This window comes from Triturus cristatus, chromosome 7 (assembly GCF_964204655.1).
Source record: "Triturus cristatus chromosome 7, aTriCri1.1, whole genome shotgun sequence".
NCBI lineage: Eukaryota > Metazoa > Chordata > Amphibia > Caudata > Salamandridae > Triturus > Triturus cristatus.
Window position 1 is genome coordinate 1569268034 of NC_140590.1, and position 21661 is coordinate 1569289694.

The 21661-nt window shown below is 45.4% G+C and overlaps 1 protein-coding gene across 1 annotated transcript in view; it reads left to right on the forward strand.

The window, feature by feature from the left end:
- Positions 1–1827: 1827 nt before the first annotated feature.
- Positions 1828–21661, forward strand: part of CCNDBP1 (cyclin D1 binding protein 1) — a 76873-nt gene continuing 57039 nt past the window's right edge. Inside the window, exons 1-2 of the mRNA XM_085619402.1 lie at positions 1828–2337; positions 9175–9234. Coding sequence (XP_085475528.1) covers positions 2247–2337; positions 9175–9234 — 151 coding nt within the window. The 5' untranslated portion in view covers positions 1828–2246. The remainder of the gene's footprint in view (positions 2338–9174; positions 9235–21661) is intronic.

The window sequence follows — 21661 nt, forward strand, 5'->3', positions numbered from 1 at the left end:
CTGCCCTCAACAGCCGCAACCGAGGTGATCCCCAAGCTGGAGAAAATAATTGCCACCCACGGCCTCCTAGGCGAACTGCGCACGGACAATGGTCCACCTTTCAACGGTGCTGAGTTGGCCGAGTACCTGCAGTCCCACCGCATCAAGCACCGACGCATAACCCCGAGGTGGCCGCAATCTAACGGGGAGGTCGAAAGACTGATGAGGACTTTAAACAAGACCATTCAGATCGCACTAGCGGATGGCCAAAGCCTGGAACTAGCCCTCTACCAATTCCTGCGCGAATACAGGCTGACGCCCCACTGCACCACAGGGGTTCCTCCTAGCCGCCTCTGTTTTGGCAGAGCAATCAAGGACACTATCCCGCACCACCCCATGTGGGAGTCATCACCAAACCCGCCCAACCGTTCCATGGAAAACAGAACAAAGACCAATCGTGAAGCGTCCCGGAAGAGGAGAGCCACTGACAGCCCGATCCAGGTTGGCGACAGGGTGCTAGTGAAGGACCGCCACCGGGGTGGGAAGTTCCGCCTACCATTCGAACTAGACCCCTGGACGGTCATAAATGTCAACGGGACCCTGATCACGGCAGTCAGGGATGGAGAAGAGGTCACTAGAAACGTATCGTTCTTTAAAAAGGTCCCGCAGGAAGCCGAAGAAGATTTTCCGGAGCCAGGAGACCACCGCCCAGCATCATCCCCAGGCCCGCGGGAACACACAGAGGAGGAGGGCCCCCGCGTGACAGAGAATACAGGGAATGGCTCGACCCCGCAAGCCCACAGAGCGACTGCGCCACCAGGGACACAGATCGCACCACCAGGGACACAGAGCTGCCCAGAGACGGCCGGTGCAGATCGTTCCTAGGACATGTTTCAGACCCCACCGGACAGGCGCAGCCAGAGCAAGTACTTTCTACGCCTCTGCCCGCAGCCATCCCAGAAATATCGAGACTTTGTGGCCCGCTGTCAACCGCTGAAGTGAGAGCAGGCTGCGCCTCCGTCAAAACCAAGTAAGACTGTTCTGTTGTTTGTTTATGGGACTCACAAGCATTGTTGTGATGTTACGCCACCATATGCGGTGTTTTGTTTGGTTTTTGCACCTCCAGGTAAAGGAGGAATGTAGTGTTGCCTCAGTCTGGACTGGACCAAGTGTTGCGAGGGTCCCCAGGTGGTGTTTGGGCCAAACTCCTGTGAACGTGTTTGTCGGATGGCGTGCTGGTTGCGGGAATAAATAGCCCGGGGCACTGGGCGTGGCAGGGAGTATACTGGCCACTACCTAACAACACGTGTGGCGTGACCTCATTCCTAGGCCGTAGGTCCCGTCACTACAACGGCCTTCCACTGTGCAGCAAAATGAGTTAGTGCGTTTTTAGTAACTTTTGATCCATTTGAGCTACAAACAAAAATGTTGTTGTTAAACCTGCAGAGTTTGCAGCAGATGATGGATTATGCGGCAAATGCTGCAAATCTATGCTTTTTTGGTAATTACCGAAAAATCGCAGTTGGAGCGGCCTTGCTCATAGTCGAGCAACATGTCCTGTACGTTCCCTTATTTGTACAGTACGCACTACCATTGTTTTCACGACCAGTGGTTGAAGTGGGCGGGACCCATTGAGACTTCCTAATATTAATTTTACACTCAGTTCCCATACTTCTAGTAGTCTCACCGTTAAATGTGCTGACCCCAACCCACCCGCACTCACTTGCTTTTCTTTGCTATATAATTTAACCAACCCTGTCGCATAATTCGGTCCTCCACCACTACTCTAGTTAAACCAATCGTGCTTGTTCACAGCTCGGCCATTTTGGAGTCAGGCGAATACTTTTCTACCCACTCTTGTCAATTACATTAGAAGAGCGCATCTCCTGCCTCTCAGCTTAGATCTGATTTGAGTGGGCAATAGCTAAGCGACCATGCAATCTAATTTTATTCGTGACTTTCTAATTACTCTCGTCATATTCTCCCAGCAGAATACACCTCTGCATAAAGTACCCATCTTTCAACGAGTCCTCCTGTCTATAGTACTCGTACAATATGGGTCCGCCCCGTTTTTACTTCCGGTTTGGGCAAGAAAGTGAGTCGGGCGAATCAGGGTCCGTGGTAAACAAAAGTCTCCTGACATAACGTTCTATTGCGTCGCGTGCTCGGTCTGATCGCGAGTCCCTTGTTTAAGAGTCCGGGTTTTGCGCTAGGCACTACATATGGTTCCGTGCTGTGGGAGGTCATTCCTTCTTTAAGGTACAGTAATGGAGGCAGCGGTTGGGACCACCACGAGCGCCCTGTCTGTGCTGCGGGGCCAGGCGGAGACCCTGCGTAGTATACTGGAAAAGCTGCGTGGTAAGTAAGCGAGCATGTGTACTTAGTCCTTTACTTGTTGGCCAACTATGACGCCCAGCACATGTCCAACTTTATCAGCATGTTACAGCTTTTACTATTTAGTAAAGAACCGAAAATGTAGCGAAAGAGACAGAGAAAAAGAAACAAAACAGGCAGCAGAGAGCTGGGCTACTCAACGTTGGAAACTGACATGCTTATAGTATAGATTTATAAAGTGCAATACGTCTCCCTTCGGTTTCTTTAGTGTTCTGATTATTTTGATATCAAAGTCAATCTTTATCATGGATTGGGAAAGTTAGAATTACTTGAAGTGAACTAGAAAACTGGTTTAATGTTATTTAGTTTGATCCACGTACTACTAGTTTAAATGTATTACTTGCTTCCTGAGGACCATGTATTTTTGCGCTCAGTTTTTGTGTTCCATACATTCCACAGACATGGTGTCTTCGATCCAACTGCGTCAGTTTATAAACACTTGAAGATTAGTTGTTTGATTCATAGTGTGCCCACTCAGTGTTAATTTCTATATGTTTATGTTATTTGAATGTATTTATTTTGTTTTTATTTAGCGCAGACCATGTCCAGAGGAATTGCCCTATTACACCTCGTCACAGTCATTACAATTTGAGGGGATTCCACCTTTCAGACAGAAAAAAACCCAGGAGAATAGCGAATCCACTCATCAATGCATCCATTTACTCTTTCACTCATCCATCCTCACATCATCGATCCTTTCACTCATCCATCCTTCCTTTCTCACTTTCACTTATCCATCCTTGCATTTAACCTTTCACTCATCCACCCATCTACACTTTCACCCGTCCATCAACCCAGCCTTTCACCCATCATCCATCCACCCTTTCACACATTCATCCACCCATCAATCCCTCCATCCCTCTCACTCAACTTCCAACCCTTTCGTGTTAATATTGAGCCTTTGTCTGACGAGTTTCAGACAAAAGAGGCCCATCAAAACCTCCTAGGTCTGCTGTAGCTGCTAAAGAAGGAGGTTGACCCGTGTGGTGTGTCGGGGTGGAGTGGCTTAGGGTGCAGTAAAGTGGCATGGAGGGGTGTAGAGTGTTGTGGGGTATTGTAGAGTGGAAAGGCCTAAAGTGTCATTGACTGGAATATAGTGTCGTAGAGCAGAGGAGTATAGAGTGGAGTAGAGTTGAGTGGATTAGAGTGATATTCGGTGAAGGGGCGTAGAGTGGACTAAAGTGTTGTAAATTTAGAATGCAGTGGCGTAGAGTGGAGTTAAGTTGGGTAGAGTAGAGTGGAGTGGAGTAGAGCGGTGTAGAGGCGTAGAGTGGATTGCAGTGGCGTGGAGTGGAGTATGCATGGTGTGGTAGTACACTATCATTACAGACAACACATTTTCAATTGAGTTGGTCCTTACATTTGCACAGGCACAGTTTTACTGATAGAATTATACAGCGCACAAACCATAATGTGTGGAAATGGCATGCCTAGTGAATTGATTTGTTTTGATTGTATTCAGATATTTGTTTCTAGAACACATCAGAATTACAAAAAATTTGATTTGTTTGTGCTTTCCTAATTCTGATATATTCTGAAGTATTTGCACAGTTTACATACATTTAAATGTTATTGTGTGTTAGAAAATAGCCTTTATTAATGAAGTAAAATGCATTTGTAGAGCGTACAATACTCAAAGGTGTCATGCGCATAACCCAGAAGCTGCGACAAACGCAGGTAGAGCAAATGAAAAAGTCAGGAAAACTGTGCACAGAATTAAAAGGGGAAAAAACCATCCCCTTTCACACCCTAGATTTTCAGATAAAGCCTCTCACTTTGAAGTCAGAAAAAGAAAATTAAACACCAATCTCACTTGGAAGACAGAGGCTGACATTTGACCTCTGTCTTTGAATACACTGCAAATGTGACAAGATAAGAACAAAATGTAAAGGCCTGTTTACAGAAAGCATTCACTCTTGGAAGAATACAGTAAAAAGGCTGTGCTTGCTCCAAATGAGGAACAAAGCCATACTGGACAGCCTAAAGCAAATACTGATGGTTAACAGGCTATATATACTCCATGGGAAGAATGAATACATGGTTGACAGCCTAAACAAATAAAGCCAGCAAATAGAAAGCAAGCAAATGTGAGTTAAAAACCAAAGCCAATAATAATCAGTATGCGGAATGTATTCCGAGATCAGCTCTCTGAATGTCCCCAATATGTATTTAGCAAACCAGACAGCTGCGCTGTCTGGAAGTCTTCAATCTAAAAAAGAGTGCCTGTGACCAGTGGAAGGACACTGGCCACAGGAAGCTGTATGGAAGCCCAGGAATAATCTGGAGGCCAGGAGGAACTGTTGACCAAAAAGAAGACCTTAACAGAGAGTGACGTGGGAGCCAACCAACGGTAAGGTAAGGTAAGGTAGGTAATGGGCCCATTTAAGATACTTTTTTTTATCATTACAAGAGATTTCACAAGCGCTGTGCAGGTGAAACCTAGAAAGGAGGGAAATCTGTTCACGAGGTGAAAAGACGCATGAGCTTGGTCACTGCAGAATCAGCAATTTTAGAGGATCGAGTGAAGGGACACACAGTCAGAACCATGAGAACAGGCTTAGTATTCCTCAAAGGAACGCCTTGGGTTTAAGAAAGTACATGAAGCCTGTTGTGGAGGAGACAATGCTGTGTGGCGTTGTGGGAACGCTCTAAACTGGGTGAGAAATTAGAGCAACGAGGGGCTGAACTTTCTTATCTTCCCTTTCGTAGTAGATTCTGCTACAAACAAGTGTACATGTCTTAAACCCACCTTGAAGAAATTGGAGACTCTGAGCCCCTCATAGCTCTGAAAATAAATGTCCCTGTTATTGTGGTAACGTTAAGTGGAGGGCCAGTGTTTATTTAAGCCTTCCATTCAATTGGCATCATAACTGTTGAGGTACTGCCTGCCATACCATCAAACAACTCTAAACACTGAAGATGTAGCCACGCAAGAGCCAGGCTGTTCATTGTAGCTTGCTGAGGGAGTATTTCTGAAGGGTCGAGGACCTCTGTTTGAATGGATTCTTTGGCAGAACCCATTCCTTCCTCACTGGACCACGAGTAACTATAGGGGTGTATCATTAGTACTGCTGCCCTAACCTCAAGATTCTAATAAGGGGCTTGGAAAGAAATTGGATAAGAGGAACTGTGTACAACAGGCAAAGTGGCTACAGACAGGTCAGATCAACCATCCCTATGAACCTTGTTATCTGAAGTGATAGAAGTGAGGAAGAAGTGCATCTTGGAAGCCCAGATGACCAGCATATACCTATCAAACCTTGTTTGATTCTCCAAAAGGATTTGGAAAACAAGGGATGGCTTGAAACAAGGGAAAGTTGGGTTTGAGGGACTGTTCCTTAAACACTACTCAGTCTGTGTTTGCAAAAGGAGGCTTGTTTACTCACCTTGTAGGTATAGACTATAGCCCCACTCATAACGGAAGCATTTTGCTTCCCACACCATCTGAAACTTTAGACAGCTGTCCCCCGTTCCGCCCAGCCGAGAAGTTGATGGTCTATCTGCTGCCCCTCTGAAAGTGCCACTTTTTGGACCTTATATCACCCAAAGATTATCATTCAGTAGATTTAGTTTACTCCATATACTGTATCCCAAAGAAACAGTTGCTCCCTTTCACATAGCCCATGAATTTGCCTCCTCACATCAAAACCTTGACTGACTGCTCCTCTGCATATTCTGAATCTGGTCATACTAATTTCACTTGGTCATCTACCTCTTTCCCTGCACTGCATTTAATTTCAGAGCTGTGAAATATATATATTTAGAAATGTCGTTGAGTCAATGATTGATTTATTTTTTATAAATCTTTTTTATTTTCAGATACTTAATACATTCAACAAACAGTACTACAATTATTGGTCACATTAAAATCCCGCCATCTTCAACAGAAGCCACCCCTTTCCCATCACTTTGTGGTATTTAATTTCAGTACCGTTGCTCTTTCATTAAAACTACTTTCCCCTTTGGGCCTCGGAGTAAAGAATGACCGGGCACACTCTCTACTCGACTCGTTCTTCGTTACTAACCGTGGGGGCCCCTAGTGCTGCTTGTGACGTGGGTTGTTGTGTATTATCCCATTGGTCAAGCCCAAAGTGTCGTCTCCATGGACCCCATATTTTGCGTAATTTTCTGGGGCATCCCCTACTTAGGTACGTGGTGTGCTCAGCAGCCATATAAAGGTCCATCCCTCTTACCAATTCTTGGACCGTGGGATTCTACCGCCACTACCCACCGCCAGGCCACATCTCTCTTGGCCACCACCAGTCCTCGGGAGGCATAGATTAGTTGGGCCTTAGAAATGTCCACCTCACTTGGGATTCCCAGTATGACGATTCCAGGGTCGACCGGCAGTGTCGTTCCCAGTATTGTCCCCAGTGTCTCGATTATGGTCTCCCAATATGCCTGTATCTCGGGGCATGCCCATTTGTGTGGAAAAAATCACCTTTGACAGTTTTACAGATGGGACAGTATTGTGTCTCTGACCGTCACATTTTGTGTAGTTTGTCTTTATCATAATAAATTCTGTGTAGCACCTTATATTGTACTAGGCGTGGCCTTGCCTTGATAGCTACCTCTCTGGGGTGCATCATAGCCACGTGAATTTAATTGAATTGAATATTGAACTTGTAGTGCGTGAACTTAGCCCAAGGGCGTCAAGACGCTTTTTGCGGACCTAAGGGTACAGACAGAAAGACATGCTCATACTGAAGTCTGTGCAAATAGCCAAGTCTTTAAGGCTTTGCGGAAGAGAGTGTGGGACACCTGACTAGAGAGCTCTTCCGGGAGGTGTTCCACAGTTTGGCAGCCAGCGCGGAAAAAAGCTCTGCCTCCCCATTTTACCTTCTTAAACCTCGGTACAATTAACAGATTCTTATCTGAGGACCAGAGCAGCTTGCTAGGAACATATCGATGGACAATGGCCTTAATCCCCTCTGGGCCTGAGCCATAATAGACATCATGAGTCAGGCACATTGTTTTGAAGAGGATCCTACAGTCCAAAGGTAGCCAGTGCAGCAGCTTAATGGAGGCTGTGACTGAATGAAATTTCGGTAGGTTCATGACAAGCTTAGCCGCAGCATTCTGCATCATCTGCAGACGTTGCACTAGGCCTTTATTAATGCCCAAATAGAGGGCATTACAATAGTCCAGTCTGGACGTTAGCAAAGCAGTAACAGCCTGCTTACGAGCATCAAAGGAGAGGAAATGGGAGAATTTTCTGAGGATCCTAATGATCCCAAAACATGTGGACACTGTCCTGCTGACCTGCAAGTTAAGGGAGAGTGAATTATCCACAATGACCCCAAGGTTTTTCCCATGGGATACCGGGCAGGGACAGACGCCGAGCGCATCCGGCCACCAGTCACTAGACCAGATCTCCTGTTTACTGCCCAAAATCAGGACCTCAGTCTTCTCACCATTCAATTTCAAGAAGTTTTCCACCATCCAAGAGGTGACTGCCTGCATACAGTTCCTGAAGTTGAGGGCGGAGTCCCTGATACTGTGAGAGATGGACACCATTTTTTGGGTGTCGTCCCCATAGGACAACACCTCTTGTCCATAGGATCTCACAAATTTAGCAAGTGGGGCAACATAGATATTAAAAAGTGTTGGGCTCAGGGAGGAGCCCTGAGGTACACCACACAACAGGGGTTTAGAGGCTGAGTAGAATTGGCCAAATTTCACCATCTGTGCACGTTCACTAAGAAAGGAGGCAAGAAGCCCCAGGGCCGAGCCCCCGATCCCTATCTCTCTGAGGCGTTCCACCAGCCTCCGCGGGGACAGGGTATCGAAGGCTGTGGTGAGATGAAGTAGAACCAGCAAGGTGGTATGCCCTGCGTCCTCTTGAATACGGATGTTGTTAAATACAGCCGTCAATGCTGTTTCCGTACTATGGTGGCTTCTAAATACATGTTGTGAACCATCGAGCAGGTGTTAATCTTTTAGATAGGCACTGAGGTGAGAGTTTAGGTAGGTTTCCAGAATCTTAGCTGGAACAGGGAGTAGAGAAGTCGGCCGATAGTTATTCATTTCTCCAGGTTCCAGAGAGAGTTTCTTCAAGAGTGGCCTCACCACTGCCATCTTCCACAAAGTGGGATACTGGCCCTCTGAAATAGCAGCATTCAAAACAGCAGTGGAGGAATAATGATTTCCCGGCCAGTTTTTAACACCTTGAGGGGACAGGGATCCAACGGAGAGCCCGATTTGACTCGTTCTAGAAGCCGATCAGTCACCTCTGGCGACAAGCGAGGGAAAGTAAGGAGCCTGGGAGTCTCCTCCATAGGTAAAGCCTCGCTAGAAAGGGGAATAGGTTGAGCAGGCAACCCCACGTTGGAGTTGGATGCTTCCTACAGGGAGTAAATGTCTGTAATTGCTGTTTGAAAGAAGTCTGATATTTTATCACAGAGCTCCTGGGAAAATTCCGAAGGATCAGTAACATGGGAGGAAGTAAGAGAATTAATGACCATAAAAAGATCCCTAGAAGATTTCATTGATTCAGTGACCTTAGAAAAGTATAGCCTCTTTTCCTCTTTGATGACAGCTTTATACTCTTTTAGGCACTGTTTATGCAGTTCCCTACCCAAAGGCTCTAAATCTGTGCGCCACAGCCTCTCTTGTTTGCGACACACCTGTCTCAACTTTCTGAGTCTCTCCGTGAACCAGGGAGCAGAGAATCTGTCCTCCAAGGGCCTGACTTCTTTCGCCCATCTTTCACGCAGTCCCGGCAGTCTGTCCGGCATGTTATTTTTTTAAATGTTTTTGTATGTGATGTCTGAGTCATTAACATTTGTTCTTTTCCTACAGAAGGAGAATCTAGGGAGAGCCATGATGAATTTGATCAGACGCACTTCTGGGATGTTTTGGGTAAGTGTTACTCCCTCTTTAAGGTGGAAGTGGCAGGATGATAAGGATGTGTACAAGTAAGATGGGTATATGCAGTTGCATTATTATGTTTTCAAAAATGTACATGGAACTTTGCCAGAGTTAAATCTAGCTGACAATGATCTTGAAACTCCTCCTTAAATCGCACCATACACAGCCGTTAATTAATTATCAAGATAGTTGCTTAGGCAGTGTTCTTTAGAGGCAAAGATAACAATTACTAACTGAATAATTCTAAGTTATTTTAAAAGTGAGATGAAAAGCCTTGTTGATTATGCTTTTTCTGGGGCTCCTCATTGAAAAGTTATTAGGCCCTGGGAAAAATATTTTAGTATATTTTTAGGGAAGTAGGTAAATGACAAAACTCTACTGCAGTATTTCGTAAACAATTGCATAAACTGCTGCAGGCAGCGGTGAGCATTCTAGCAAGCAATTGAAGATGCTCTAAGTAAGTAGGCGCGTCCCAAAGGCAGATAATTAACAGGGGCACATCTCAGGCTGGCTTGGCACCTAAACCCCACAAACCTTGTGGTTGAAGGGGGATGGGTGGGAAGAGGTATAGAGTGGGGTACTGCTGAGGTTATTAGGATATTGGCTACTGTTGGATCAACCTGGCCTACGCTGGTCAGCCACAATAAAAAGGAAAGCATGACTTTGGTCAGTAGTAACAAAGCACTCTCTCATCTCTCAGTTCTGTTGGGTATAACAGAATGTTCCTGATTCACCATTAGCCAGATGACCCAGGGAATGGTCTCAAAGGCAGCGGATTCCTTTAGAATGGATAACTTTGGTATGACTTGGGTCAACTTTGGAATACCTATTGTTGCTGTGTAAAAAATAACATTGGGTACCTATTTCACATCACCCTTGTTACCTCCCTGGGGCCTCCGAGGCCATCAGGATTGCAGCAGGGGGCCTCACTTGATCGGGCCAGACTGCTTCCCTCCTCTCTGCCCACAGAACCGCTTGTGCTCCATTGTAGATGTGAAGAGTGCTTTCTGCTCGTTTTTCTTCCTTTTTTTTTTTTTACTGCTTTCACCTTCCTTCCTTACCGCTTTGAGTGTTTTCTTTGCTTTTCCCTCCCTATCACTGGTTCTTTCTACGTTCCTTCACGTTTTCTTAGCGCGTGCCATTATTGTAGTGAAAGAGTCACATTTGTCATTGTCAATAAGGCAGTGAGGACTGTGGTTTCTCCTCTGCTCCCATGCTCCTAGTCCTGATAATCAGTGGTAACTAGACAAATGTGAGTGGCCTTCCAGAGGTTTGTTACTCAGCAAATAATGTATATGCGGAAATACATGTTCAAATGCAGATACCTAGCATTTTGAGGTCTGGGTGCCTTGTGTTTGGTAGCATTTTAGAAGATGGGGGGGGGGGGGATGTGTGGGTGAGGGCATGGAGGAACTCGTTTTGCAAAACAGCATACATTGAAGTCAACAACAATTGAGAAAAATCTATAGCGAAAACTTTTACTTATATTGACACACAAGGTTAAGGTACTGTAACCTCGTATATCCATATAAGTGCAAGGTTACCTGTTGACTGGTCAGCTATACATTTTTCTCCATTATGTTTTACTTGAACTATGTACAATCTCAGTGCTCTGAATGTATGTGTAACAGGTGTCCTTGCAGAAATTATATGGACACACAAGTTTACAGTACCATTTTGATTTGTTTTGAAAAGATCTAGTTTCTTTTTCTCTAGCCTGCCCCAACTAACCCTGCCCCAACCAACCCTACTCCCACTCATGCGGCCCTTCGCCACAAACCACACCATAATTTTGGCCCTCGAGAGAATGTTTGTGAGTACCCATGCTCTAGACCATACTGCTCAACACCACATTTGCCTGGCGAAAGCAATAGAGCTCCTGCCCCTACCCTGCGTGTTTCATCGACACCAGACGCTGACACATTATTATTGACAAGACGTTCTTATGTATCTCCCAACAGGACTAAAGGCCTATGGATTAATCACCTCTGTCCTTGCCGACCACTGACAACTGGCAATTGCAACTACTAACCACATCAGGGTTGAATCTACCATATCTCTAGTATCTCCCAAATTGCTGTGTCCCGAAATAACTAATCAACATATTTTTGTAAACAAGGCTATCCTGCAATTTTTGCAGGAAGCCTGGTGTCATCCTCTTCACCTAAATGTCTGGGTCTACACTTTCCAGCTACAGGAATGCAGGGAATCCACTTCCACTGTTCGGGAGGAACTGTCCTCATCCTCCCATCTTGTACTGTGCTAAATAAGGAGCATCCAAAATGGATTCCACTGGCCCCCAGAACACAGAATCACACAACACAAAGTCCTGCTACCATACATGAGCTACACATTAAGTGCGCACTCACATACGCACTGGACTTTTACACGGAATGTCAGTGCCAGTTTCTGGGTTTCACATCACAGTGGAGCTTTACATGAGTGTTGTCAGTAGACCAATCTCACAAAGACACAGGAAAAAAGTCTGGCCACACTATAGATTTTAAAAACCTGCTATGTGGTGGCCACCACTTAATTTGATCTACCCAGTGCATCAGTGTAGTCCACTTCTTATTATGAGGGCACTGATTGTGCTCCTCCAGGTCACATGACAGGGCCTGAACCTTGCATTTGTCAGGGACTGGCTTGGGTCTTTTTGGAAACCCTAGATGAGTGTGATGCAAGGGCCAAAATAAAAGTCAGGATACCAGTTTCACTTGCAGTAGAGCATTCAGGGCAGTGGTACATGCAGGGGACATTGATGACTTAACAGACTTTGCCTGTGAGCCAGAACCTTGTTCCACCACTGCTAGTCAGCACATAGTCTGGTTTAAAGAGGCAGTAGTCCCCCTCACTTGGGGGTACACTTGGAAATGAGCAACAACGTAAAGACATGGAATGCCTCCAGTGGACTCCCATTAGTCCAGTTCACTGGAGACAACATTTATAGCGGTCCTGAAAGGTGGTCTTGGGAAGGAAAGCATTACTCTACCCAGCTGTTCCCGGTATTTTAGACCCAACAGGCTGAAATAGGGGTGGGGAAGCCCAGGTGATATTTTTGCGATTATTGGAAGATCTTATGTCTGCTCCTTTAAAAATCTAATGTGTATCCAAGGCAAGATCACAGTTCAAGAAAGACATGGGCACAATAAGGTCACAGAGCTGGAACAAGGAATCTGACAACTGAGGGTTTTCTGTACCTTTGAACAAAGAGCTGGGAGACTGAGGTATTAAGAGGCAGCAATTAATGGGTAATGATAAAATAAATGTTCGGACAGGGACACTCCTCTAACACAAACCTGGACGTTTTCAATGACTAGAGGGAAGTTATTTATACCAAAGTCACTTAAGCCTATGCAGTGATAGAAGCAGGCGACCAGCATGCCTTTTAACCAGACCTTAGTTTGGGGTCGAAACACTCTAGAGAAGACAGCATGCCAACCCATACACTGCTCTGCTACTCCCAACATGTACACACTAAATCCTATGTAAGGTGTCTTGTCCAGTTGCTTCTACAGAGTTCAGACTAGACTTAGAATATCGCTACTTTGGGTGGCTCTGGTTTGGCAGACCTTTGCAAGACTCCAGTATAACATTAAGGTACTCGCCAGAAAAAAAAATGTGAGACATTTCAGCAAATTCTGTAAAGATATTTCACAATCCACCTTTCTGCATTATGGGGACAACCCGCCCCACTACCCCTAAACCTGATTAAGCACATTCATTGTGACCAGAGGGGAGACACTCTAGGAACCTTACTATCATATTAAATTACTTTGTAATTATTTACCAAGCAGCCTGGCAGTGGGCCAGTTAGGTGTTATTAAAAAAACAATAACATAGCTATGAAGTTGAACAGCTTCTTGTATGCTTCCTGGATTCAGACACCTTCCTTTCGACTACCATAATACACATTCTCTCTGACTCCCTTTCTATCTCTCTACCTCTCCGTTCTGCTCCTGCACCCCCTGCCTCTGCACCTTTCCCTCTGTCTTCCCTCCCGACAATCCTCTCTTCCTCCTCTTTTGCTTTTCCTGCCCACTTTCTATCTCTCTCTCGCTGTCCCCTCTCTCCCTGCTCCTTCTGCTTTTGATTCTGGGGTTACCGTATGCTTCTGGGCAGTACAGTATTTGCTGGGTGCTACTGGTTACTAATGGTGTACCAGTGTCTCGATTATCATTAAACTCCAGTTGCAATTTATTCCCCTTAGGTACCTGATTCTCCATTCATAACAAATTCAAGCGAACAAGGATTACTTTCTTAGGTGGTAGTAAAATCATAACGTTGATAATGCATGACACAGTAAACCTCACACAATAAATGAAATGCCCAGTGAGATCTCTTAGATCTAAAATGATTATGACCTTGTTTACAAGTAGACAAAGCTAATAACATGTAGCCATATTGCCAGCCTTTTCAAATGGAGGGAAACCTTGGTGTTCTTGGCTGGCTTCGGAAGTCCTTTTGTTAGCTAACATTTTAATTGCACCCAGCCAGTCAATGGAGCAAAAATAAAGAACACCAGAAATAAAGAAACAAGACTTCAAGTTGATTTTCATATGTCTGATCTTTGCCCTGATTTCGTCCTGTCCCTATTCAAAGTGGGATACCCTGTTCGACGTAAGCCTGCATGCTAGTGTTCCCCACTAAACTCACTAAATCATTTACACCCTAAAATCTGTCATTCAAACTGAAACCACAATCCCACTCAAGACAACAAATATGGGGTGCCAAAGTCAAGTTCACCAAATAGACTGTCAAATCTAATGTGTCTACTGGGGTGCACTGGGCTCAATCACTGGAGGCAGAGACCAGTTAGGGTCCCATCAGGTCTGATGTTGTATATGGATTGGATCCTAGTTGATACAGATACCCCGGGTTAAGTCCCTAGGAAGATGCAAGGATTGAGTGTTTTAACCAATTGAATGGGTGCAATCAATGTATACATAGACTCCACCTGTACCAATGGGGATTTAGGGTCAGTGGCCAACCTTGACCATAAACGGATATTGCTCAAATGGCTAGGAAAACTATTCTTGCTATTCTGGATTCAGGTTGACTTCCTACAGCCAATGGGACACTGCTGTAGACCTGGGATGTGTGGAGAAACCCTTTTGCCCCTGTGCTGCTGGATTTCAGCAATCAAAGGCTCCCTTGGAGTACCAGGCAGATTAGTGATTAATCAGACTCCTCCCATGGAAAGCAAGACCCTTATGGCTTCTGGACAACTTATATCCTCGAACATCCTCCACATAGGCTGGACCTTGATTTTTGTCTTCTTGGTCAGGAGCCTGTCTCTTTCTGGTTACTTAGCAGTCAGGCTCCTTTTCTTACAAGCTGGGATGCAGTAGCAATGTTACTCGACCATGGACGTAGATGGGGCAGAAATCATCTACCAGCATGATCCAATCCATGACTTTTCTACTACTAAAAGTCTCCACGAAGCCCAGATGACTCCCTTGTTGGTGGTTGAAGGTAACTGGTATTTGGACTACTCCGGAGCAAATACTGGAAGCCTGTGTCTGGCAGGGTGCAAGGTCAGCTTGAAATCCAAACACTCCCCAGTCAGGATCTTTTTAAAACATTTCCATCTCCTTCCCAGGCTTTGGGCTTGTGGGCAGAGGACGAGCTGGTTACAACCGGTCAAAGTAATTGGTTGCTAGATGATGGTCAGTACACTATTGGAATTGAGAATGGCAGTAGAGTCAATGAAAGCTTGTTTTACTGGGAAATGGGTGTAGTTTTACACCCAGTTCACTTGTCAGCTACCGTTTTGGAGGGGACCAAGGTAACAAAAAATAGCCATATTGTCATATCAACAGGAGAATAAAGTGATCCTTTTAGGAACCCATCCCTTGTGGCAGCTTACTCAATGTGACCTCTGTGTACACCATTTATAATAAAGGGAGGGGATGGGGTAGTAATGTGTGTATTTGTGTATGTGTATGTTAGATGCACACCCTACTTCCACATGATATATGCAAAGAAACAAAGCACATTGCACTTCATACCCCTGAAGGATGGCAAGGTCACCAGATATGGGAGAATGTAAAGATATTACAGTAGTGTGTCCAATGCACCGGTATTCAGTTGCCAACTGTTGGAAATGGCCCTTTCAAAGGTGCTTTCCCTTGACTTTTTGCTTTCCTCTTTCCCAGTTTTCCACTGATCTGGATGCTAGCCTTACTACTTTATGCAAAAATAACAGTTGATGGACAGAATGCAGAACAATGTCATACATTCACCCCAGTACAGAGATCTGGGCCTAAATCCATCGTTTTTTTGCTCACCATGCCGTTCCAGTTTGAACCCAGCCATATGCAAATAAGTCTTGACCCTGTGGGTACAGTCCAGCTTGAACTGCCAAGCCAGGTCCTCCCTGGACTGGAAACAAGCATCCTAGGACCGGTTTCGGGGTTTCACCCCTCTTCAGCGAGGATAACTTGATTCCAGTGGCATGGAGAGCATAGAACCCACGTCTGGGCATACCCTTCCCATTCGGGGTGACAAATGCAAAAACAACAGTTGATGGACAGAATGCAGAACAATGTCCTACATTCACCCCAGTACAGAGATCTGGGCCTAAATCCATCGTTTTTTTGCTCACCATGCCGTTCCAGTTTGAACCCAGCCATATGCAAATCAGTCTTGACCCTGTGCCTAATGGGTACAGTCCAGCCCGAACTGCCAAGTCAGGTCCTCCCTGGACTGGAAACAAGCATCCTAGGACCGGTTTCGGGGTTTCACCCCTCTTCAGCCAGGATAGCTTGATTCCAGTGGCATGGAGAGCACGGGACCCACGTCTAGGCATACCCTTCCCACTCGGGGTGACAAATGCAAAAACAACAGTTGATGGACAGAATGCAGAACAATTTGATCAGTTGACTCACCCCCAGATCAGTTGACTGGGGGTGAGTGTTTGATTTGCTCAAGCGCTCCGTCCATCATCCCCTTTGGTATCGCTTTGTTCGCTCTAAGTTGGCAGGGTATGTCCAAACGTGGGTCCCTTGCTCACTTTGCCACTGGATTCAAGATAGCCTGGTTGATGAGGGTTATGAACCCGAAACCGGTCCCAGGATGCTTTTTTCCAGTCCAAGGAAGACATGGCTTGGCAGTTCAGGCTGGACTAATCCCATGAGGCACAGGGCCAGACTGATTTGCATATGGCCATGTCTGAACTGGTGTGGTGGAGTGAGCTAAAGAATGATGATGGATTAATCCCAGGTCAGTTGACTGGAAGTGAGTGTTTGATTTGCTCAAGCGCTCCGTCCATCATTCCCTTTGGTATCGCTTTGTTAGCCTTACTACTTTAAGCACGCTTGACACTGCCATTCAGTGTCAAAGTACTGTGCTCGTCCTATACATGATTGGCTGATTCGAGTTAGCTGTAAGTCCCTTGTCAAGGTGTAAGACATATACCCAGGGCAAGTATCTTGAATGCTCCTCCGTGGGCCTGCAGCACTGGTTGTGTGTCCACTGAGGTAGCTATTCGATTGTGCCACAGGTTTGCCCTGGTAGGGTTTGTGTGCACAGGTTACTGTGACTCGGGTTGGCATTTAAAAGCTATGTGCCAGGGTTCTGCATGCCTCTTGGTGTATCGGAGTTCTTCCTGGGTACAGGGTGCGATGTTGGGAAGGGTGTAGGGCATGTGCGTGTGTGTGTGTGTGCGTTTTACATGTAAAGGTTGTGAATGGCACCAGATGGTGTGTTCGGTACGACGGGGACTGCTTCTTGCATTGGATTAGCATGTGGGAATGTACAGAAAGGCTATTGAGCAGCATTTCCTACAGGCAGTGTAGTAGCAGTATCGTGTTTGATATCGATGAGTTCATAATGGCGAATCCTTTCTGGTAGTGCGAGTGGATCCGACATAACGTGCGTGGAAATGTCAATTTTGGGAAAGTGGGAAAGTGGGCATTTCGATGTTCATTGCTCTGTGTGCCTGTCGGCCTGTCTCCCAATTCACATCTGGGTGCTAGAGGGACCGCTACATCTGTGCATTCCTGATTAAAGGCCATTAACTAGGGGCTCAGGGGAAACTGTGGACCTCTGACTCTGAGGGGCCTTTCTGGTGTGGTTATGTGGGGATGGAATTGCCACCTGGATTCCGAGGGACAGGGTTAGGATGGCAGACAGGACCGAATTTAGAGAGGGCCTTTGCATTTCAAAGGGGGCCTCTTGAACTGATTGCATCTTCAATGGCCATCGTGGGTATAACTACTTGGGCTCTGGCCTCAGCAGTTAGAGACGCTTTTGGATTTGGAACCATGATACGCTGGTTTGACGTTGGTACATCGACACTAGGGATTCTTTAGGCATGAGGGACTGCAACTGCATTATCCGCAGACTTGTGGTGGCTTGGGCGGTTGTGCTCCAGGAAGGGGACTATCACTTGGTGGATTTTGCCTGGACGTTGCTGGCCTGCAGCTAAGGGCCAGCTGTCATGACCTGGGTCCCGAAGTACTCTCCAAGGGCAGGTTAGCTGACCTCATGTCCATGAGATCCCAGGGACCCAAAGGATCTCACTGTTTCCACAAGATCGTAAGGGCGGTCCTGTGTGCGGCAGAAACGGGTGGAAGTGATCGTTGGTGTCCTGACGTACACCATCATCAAACTGTGCAGAGGAGTGTGTTTGTAAAGATCAGCAGCCACCTGAGGTGCTAAAACGTGAGGAGTGCGGGGGAAGCTTGCAGAGTCTGGGGGACCTGTGCTAACTTGTGCTCCAGAGTGTGTGGTGTCTGAGGGGTGTTAGGGGAATCTGAGCCGGGAGCTGAGACTGTCTTCGACCTCCAGATCGGGTTGACAATAGTGACTAAATGAAAGCAAAATGGGTGATGTGTGTCTCTATAGAAGGATAGCTGTTCTATCATCCCTGGCAAACAGAGCTGAGCAGGATTCCCATCAAATTACTTATCAGTATTTGAGCTAAAGTATTAAGCTCTGTGGATCAGTGTTATCATGTGGTTATCCGCCACCTCCTAGAGGACAACCTCTTGATCATGAGGATTACCTCTGTGGAAAGCTCATATGCTCTTAGTGAATGCCAATCCGAACCAAGGCAAACAATAGATGCCATAAAGTGTTACAAAATAGTGAAAAAAGTAGTGTGATGCAGTGCAATAAAAATTAAAAAGATTATGTTGAGAGACTAGGACACCTAGACAATATCTCTCTCCTCACACCTGATAAAACAAGGGGAGTTTTCCACAGAGGTAATCCTCATGATCAAGAGGTTGTCCTCTAGGAGGTGGCGGATAACCACATGATAACACTGATCCACAGAGCTTAATACTTTAGCTCAAATACTGATAAGTAATTTGATGGGAATCCTGCTCAGCTCTGTTTGTCAGGGATGATAGAACAGCTATCCTTCTATAGGGACACACATCACCCATTTTGCTTTCATTTAGACCCCCAGTCCATTGTCGTAGGTATATAAGTTTAGTTAGGGGATTAGGACTTGGGCAGGTCTTTAAATATAATTTCCCTTAGACCCTTCTCCTAATCTGTGTTTTTGATGACAATAGTGACTGACATCGCGGCCTTTATCCGAGGTCGTTAACTTCTTCCCCCTGGACCCACACATCAAGGTACTTTATTGTGGAGAACATCGTGACAAAGCCTGAGGGGTTTTGTGTGCCTTGAAGCACCTACAGTTGACTGTCGGGGTCTACGGCCACTCACACCTCCGCCTGAGGATAAACATTTCTCCAGACTTCTTGGGTCACAACCTATTGTCTACGGGGGGGATCGCGATCCTGTACTCGTGCAGGTGCCGTTGGGAGTCTGGAGGTCTAATCCAGATGGACCAAAATAAGTAACCATTTCTTTCCGTGTTAAATGGTTCCAACTGTCTAGTCAATGGGGCGCCAGCAGGGGCAATGTGTAAAGTTTGCTGGTGTAATTGCTGTGACTGTTTGACTTTTCTGCGAATGGGAAAGTCCGACAATTGCATATAACTGTGAAGTGTATATACAATGTGTATCTTATTTTGATTTCAATGGGGAAGGTTGGCAATTGCATATATTTGTAAAGTGTGTATATATATATATATATATATATATATATATATATATATATACACAATGTATATTCTCGTTTTGATTTCAGTGTGTTTGTAAATACAAAGACAAGTGTTTTATACATACTGTGTGGAATCTTTTTGTGATTACGCAGTGTTTTGCGAGAGTGGTGTGCCAATATTTTACACTTGGGCCCTGAGAATAAGCCTGACTGCTTGGTGCCAAGCTACCTAAGGGTGAGCACAGGTTATCGGACACGTGTATAGTACTCATCCTATCTAGAGCAGTGGATTCTGACTGGCTTCGATGCGTCCCTGCCAGTCGGAAACCACTGGGCCTAAGTCCAGCATATGCAGGCCATCCCATCGCCTACTGAGAGGGAACAGTACTACATTTCTTCTTTGTAAAGGGGTATACTTTGTGCATAGCAGTAAAATCGCAAGAACAAATGCCCTTCTCTCGAAATGTCAGACAAAATCATGGATCACCCTAGGTTAACATGCAGATTGTAAGTCCACTGGAAAAAAACATAAAGCAGGCAAGGAGTATGTCTAGCAGAGTAGTACAACTTTTCCAAGCCTTGCTTGGACACCTGTCTATCAAAGGTGTGCATTTCAGCCTTCGCATTACCTACTCAGACAAATCTCAGCATTACCCTTCCATGTCATGGATTGAGTATGACTAATGTGTTCACAGGAGTGAAAACAGTGCTTCTATCGTTATGAAGGATGGAAACAATGACCCTTGTTATTTTTTTGATTGCGCCTGCACAGAAATATTCTAGGGGACTTGGCTGAAGCTTCTTAAGCCCCTGCAGACCTTAAGGTAATTGACAAATACCACTTTTGATGAAGCAACAAGAACAGAACAAATATTTTACCATTTCACACAAACATTCTGTTACCATACACAAAACTGGAAACAGCACATTAATTAATTCCTAAACCTCAGGCATAGAAAACTTATGCTAGGAGACCATTCACACTGTCCCATCAAATACTCCAACATAGCTAGCATCCAAGCGTATAATGCCGGTTAGCTTTAAAAACATAGAGAAAAAGCGCGTACACTTTCAACGTTAGTCTAAGTGCTGTTTCTTAACTGGCTTTACATTTTTGGCTAGGAAGGCCGTAGGTTCATCTGAGGTCAAGCTGGCTGGGTAGATTATCTTACTAAGAGTGAACTAGAAGCATGTAACTTGAAAAGTTCCTGCAGTGGAAAAGGTTCACAAAGTTTTCACATCTCCCATTTCCTTATTTTCAGATTTCTTGTCAGTCAGATGACTCCATGGGAGTTTTCTCCATGTTACATTGCGGTCTATAGTTAGGGTTTGGTAGTTTGGAACTTCCTCCTTTTGTAATCTACGTTCCTCTCTTCTAGTTACCTGTTTTCAGGACTATAGTATTGGGTCTTTCCACAGCTTTGTTGTCTACATTCCCCAACCACTGATATTGTTTCTCTGGAGTTCCTGGTGTCCTCTCATATCCTTCGCCTTGGGCCTCATTGGCCTTGCAAAGTGATAGCTGCAGTGATAGGCCCTCTTTCGCCCAGTAGTCCCCCTGATTCTGCATGTCCCCCCCCCCCCCCCCCCCCAAGTTGAATCACTGTATTGGATGGCCTCTGCGGTTAATCTTTTGCTTTGGATCAGCGTCTGACATCTCTCCTCATGAAACTTTCCCCTCCAGGCTCCATCCTTTCCTCATTGACACTGGTTTTTAAATTCTTCACAAGCTAATTAGCACTCTTCTATCTTTGGCAGACCACAACCACCAACACCTGCTCCCTGAAATCCTCAGAGGTTGTGTTGGTTTCTGTAGGAAGCTGGCTCTTTATGTGGTGTATCAAAAATCTGATATACTGTGTAAAGAGTCCAGGGGTTGCTGTATCAGTGGACAGGGACTTGCTATGCAATCCCAATGTGCTCTATTAGGGGGTAGTATGGTCAAGCAGCCTTAGGCACACAGAGGAGTGCACGACATTTGCAAAGTACACACAATGATTAATAAATGACAACACGACTCAAGAAGGAGATCCACACCAATCAAATACCAAGTACCTTTATATATGATTTTGCATCAGAGGAAAATTATTCAGGTAAGTACGTTTTTAAATCAAAATAATTTGCACTTTAAAAAGTGGACACAGTGCAATTTCTGGGTTCTGCAATGTTATCTTATGGTAGGAAGAACAAGTTCTGCAAACTGGTACAGTACATTGACTTACAGGACCAATCTCCAGGAGTTAAGGTGAGTAGTGAATAAGGTCCAAAGCAGTACCAACAGTACACCACCAGAGGCACTAGGGCAGCCGGGTGCAGGGTTCAATAGAGCGTTGGGAGCCCAATGCATTTCAATGGGGATCAGTCCTACTGGAGCATTCTCGTTGAGGGGGCCTGC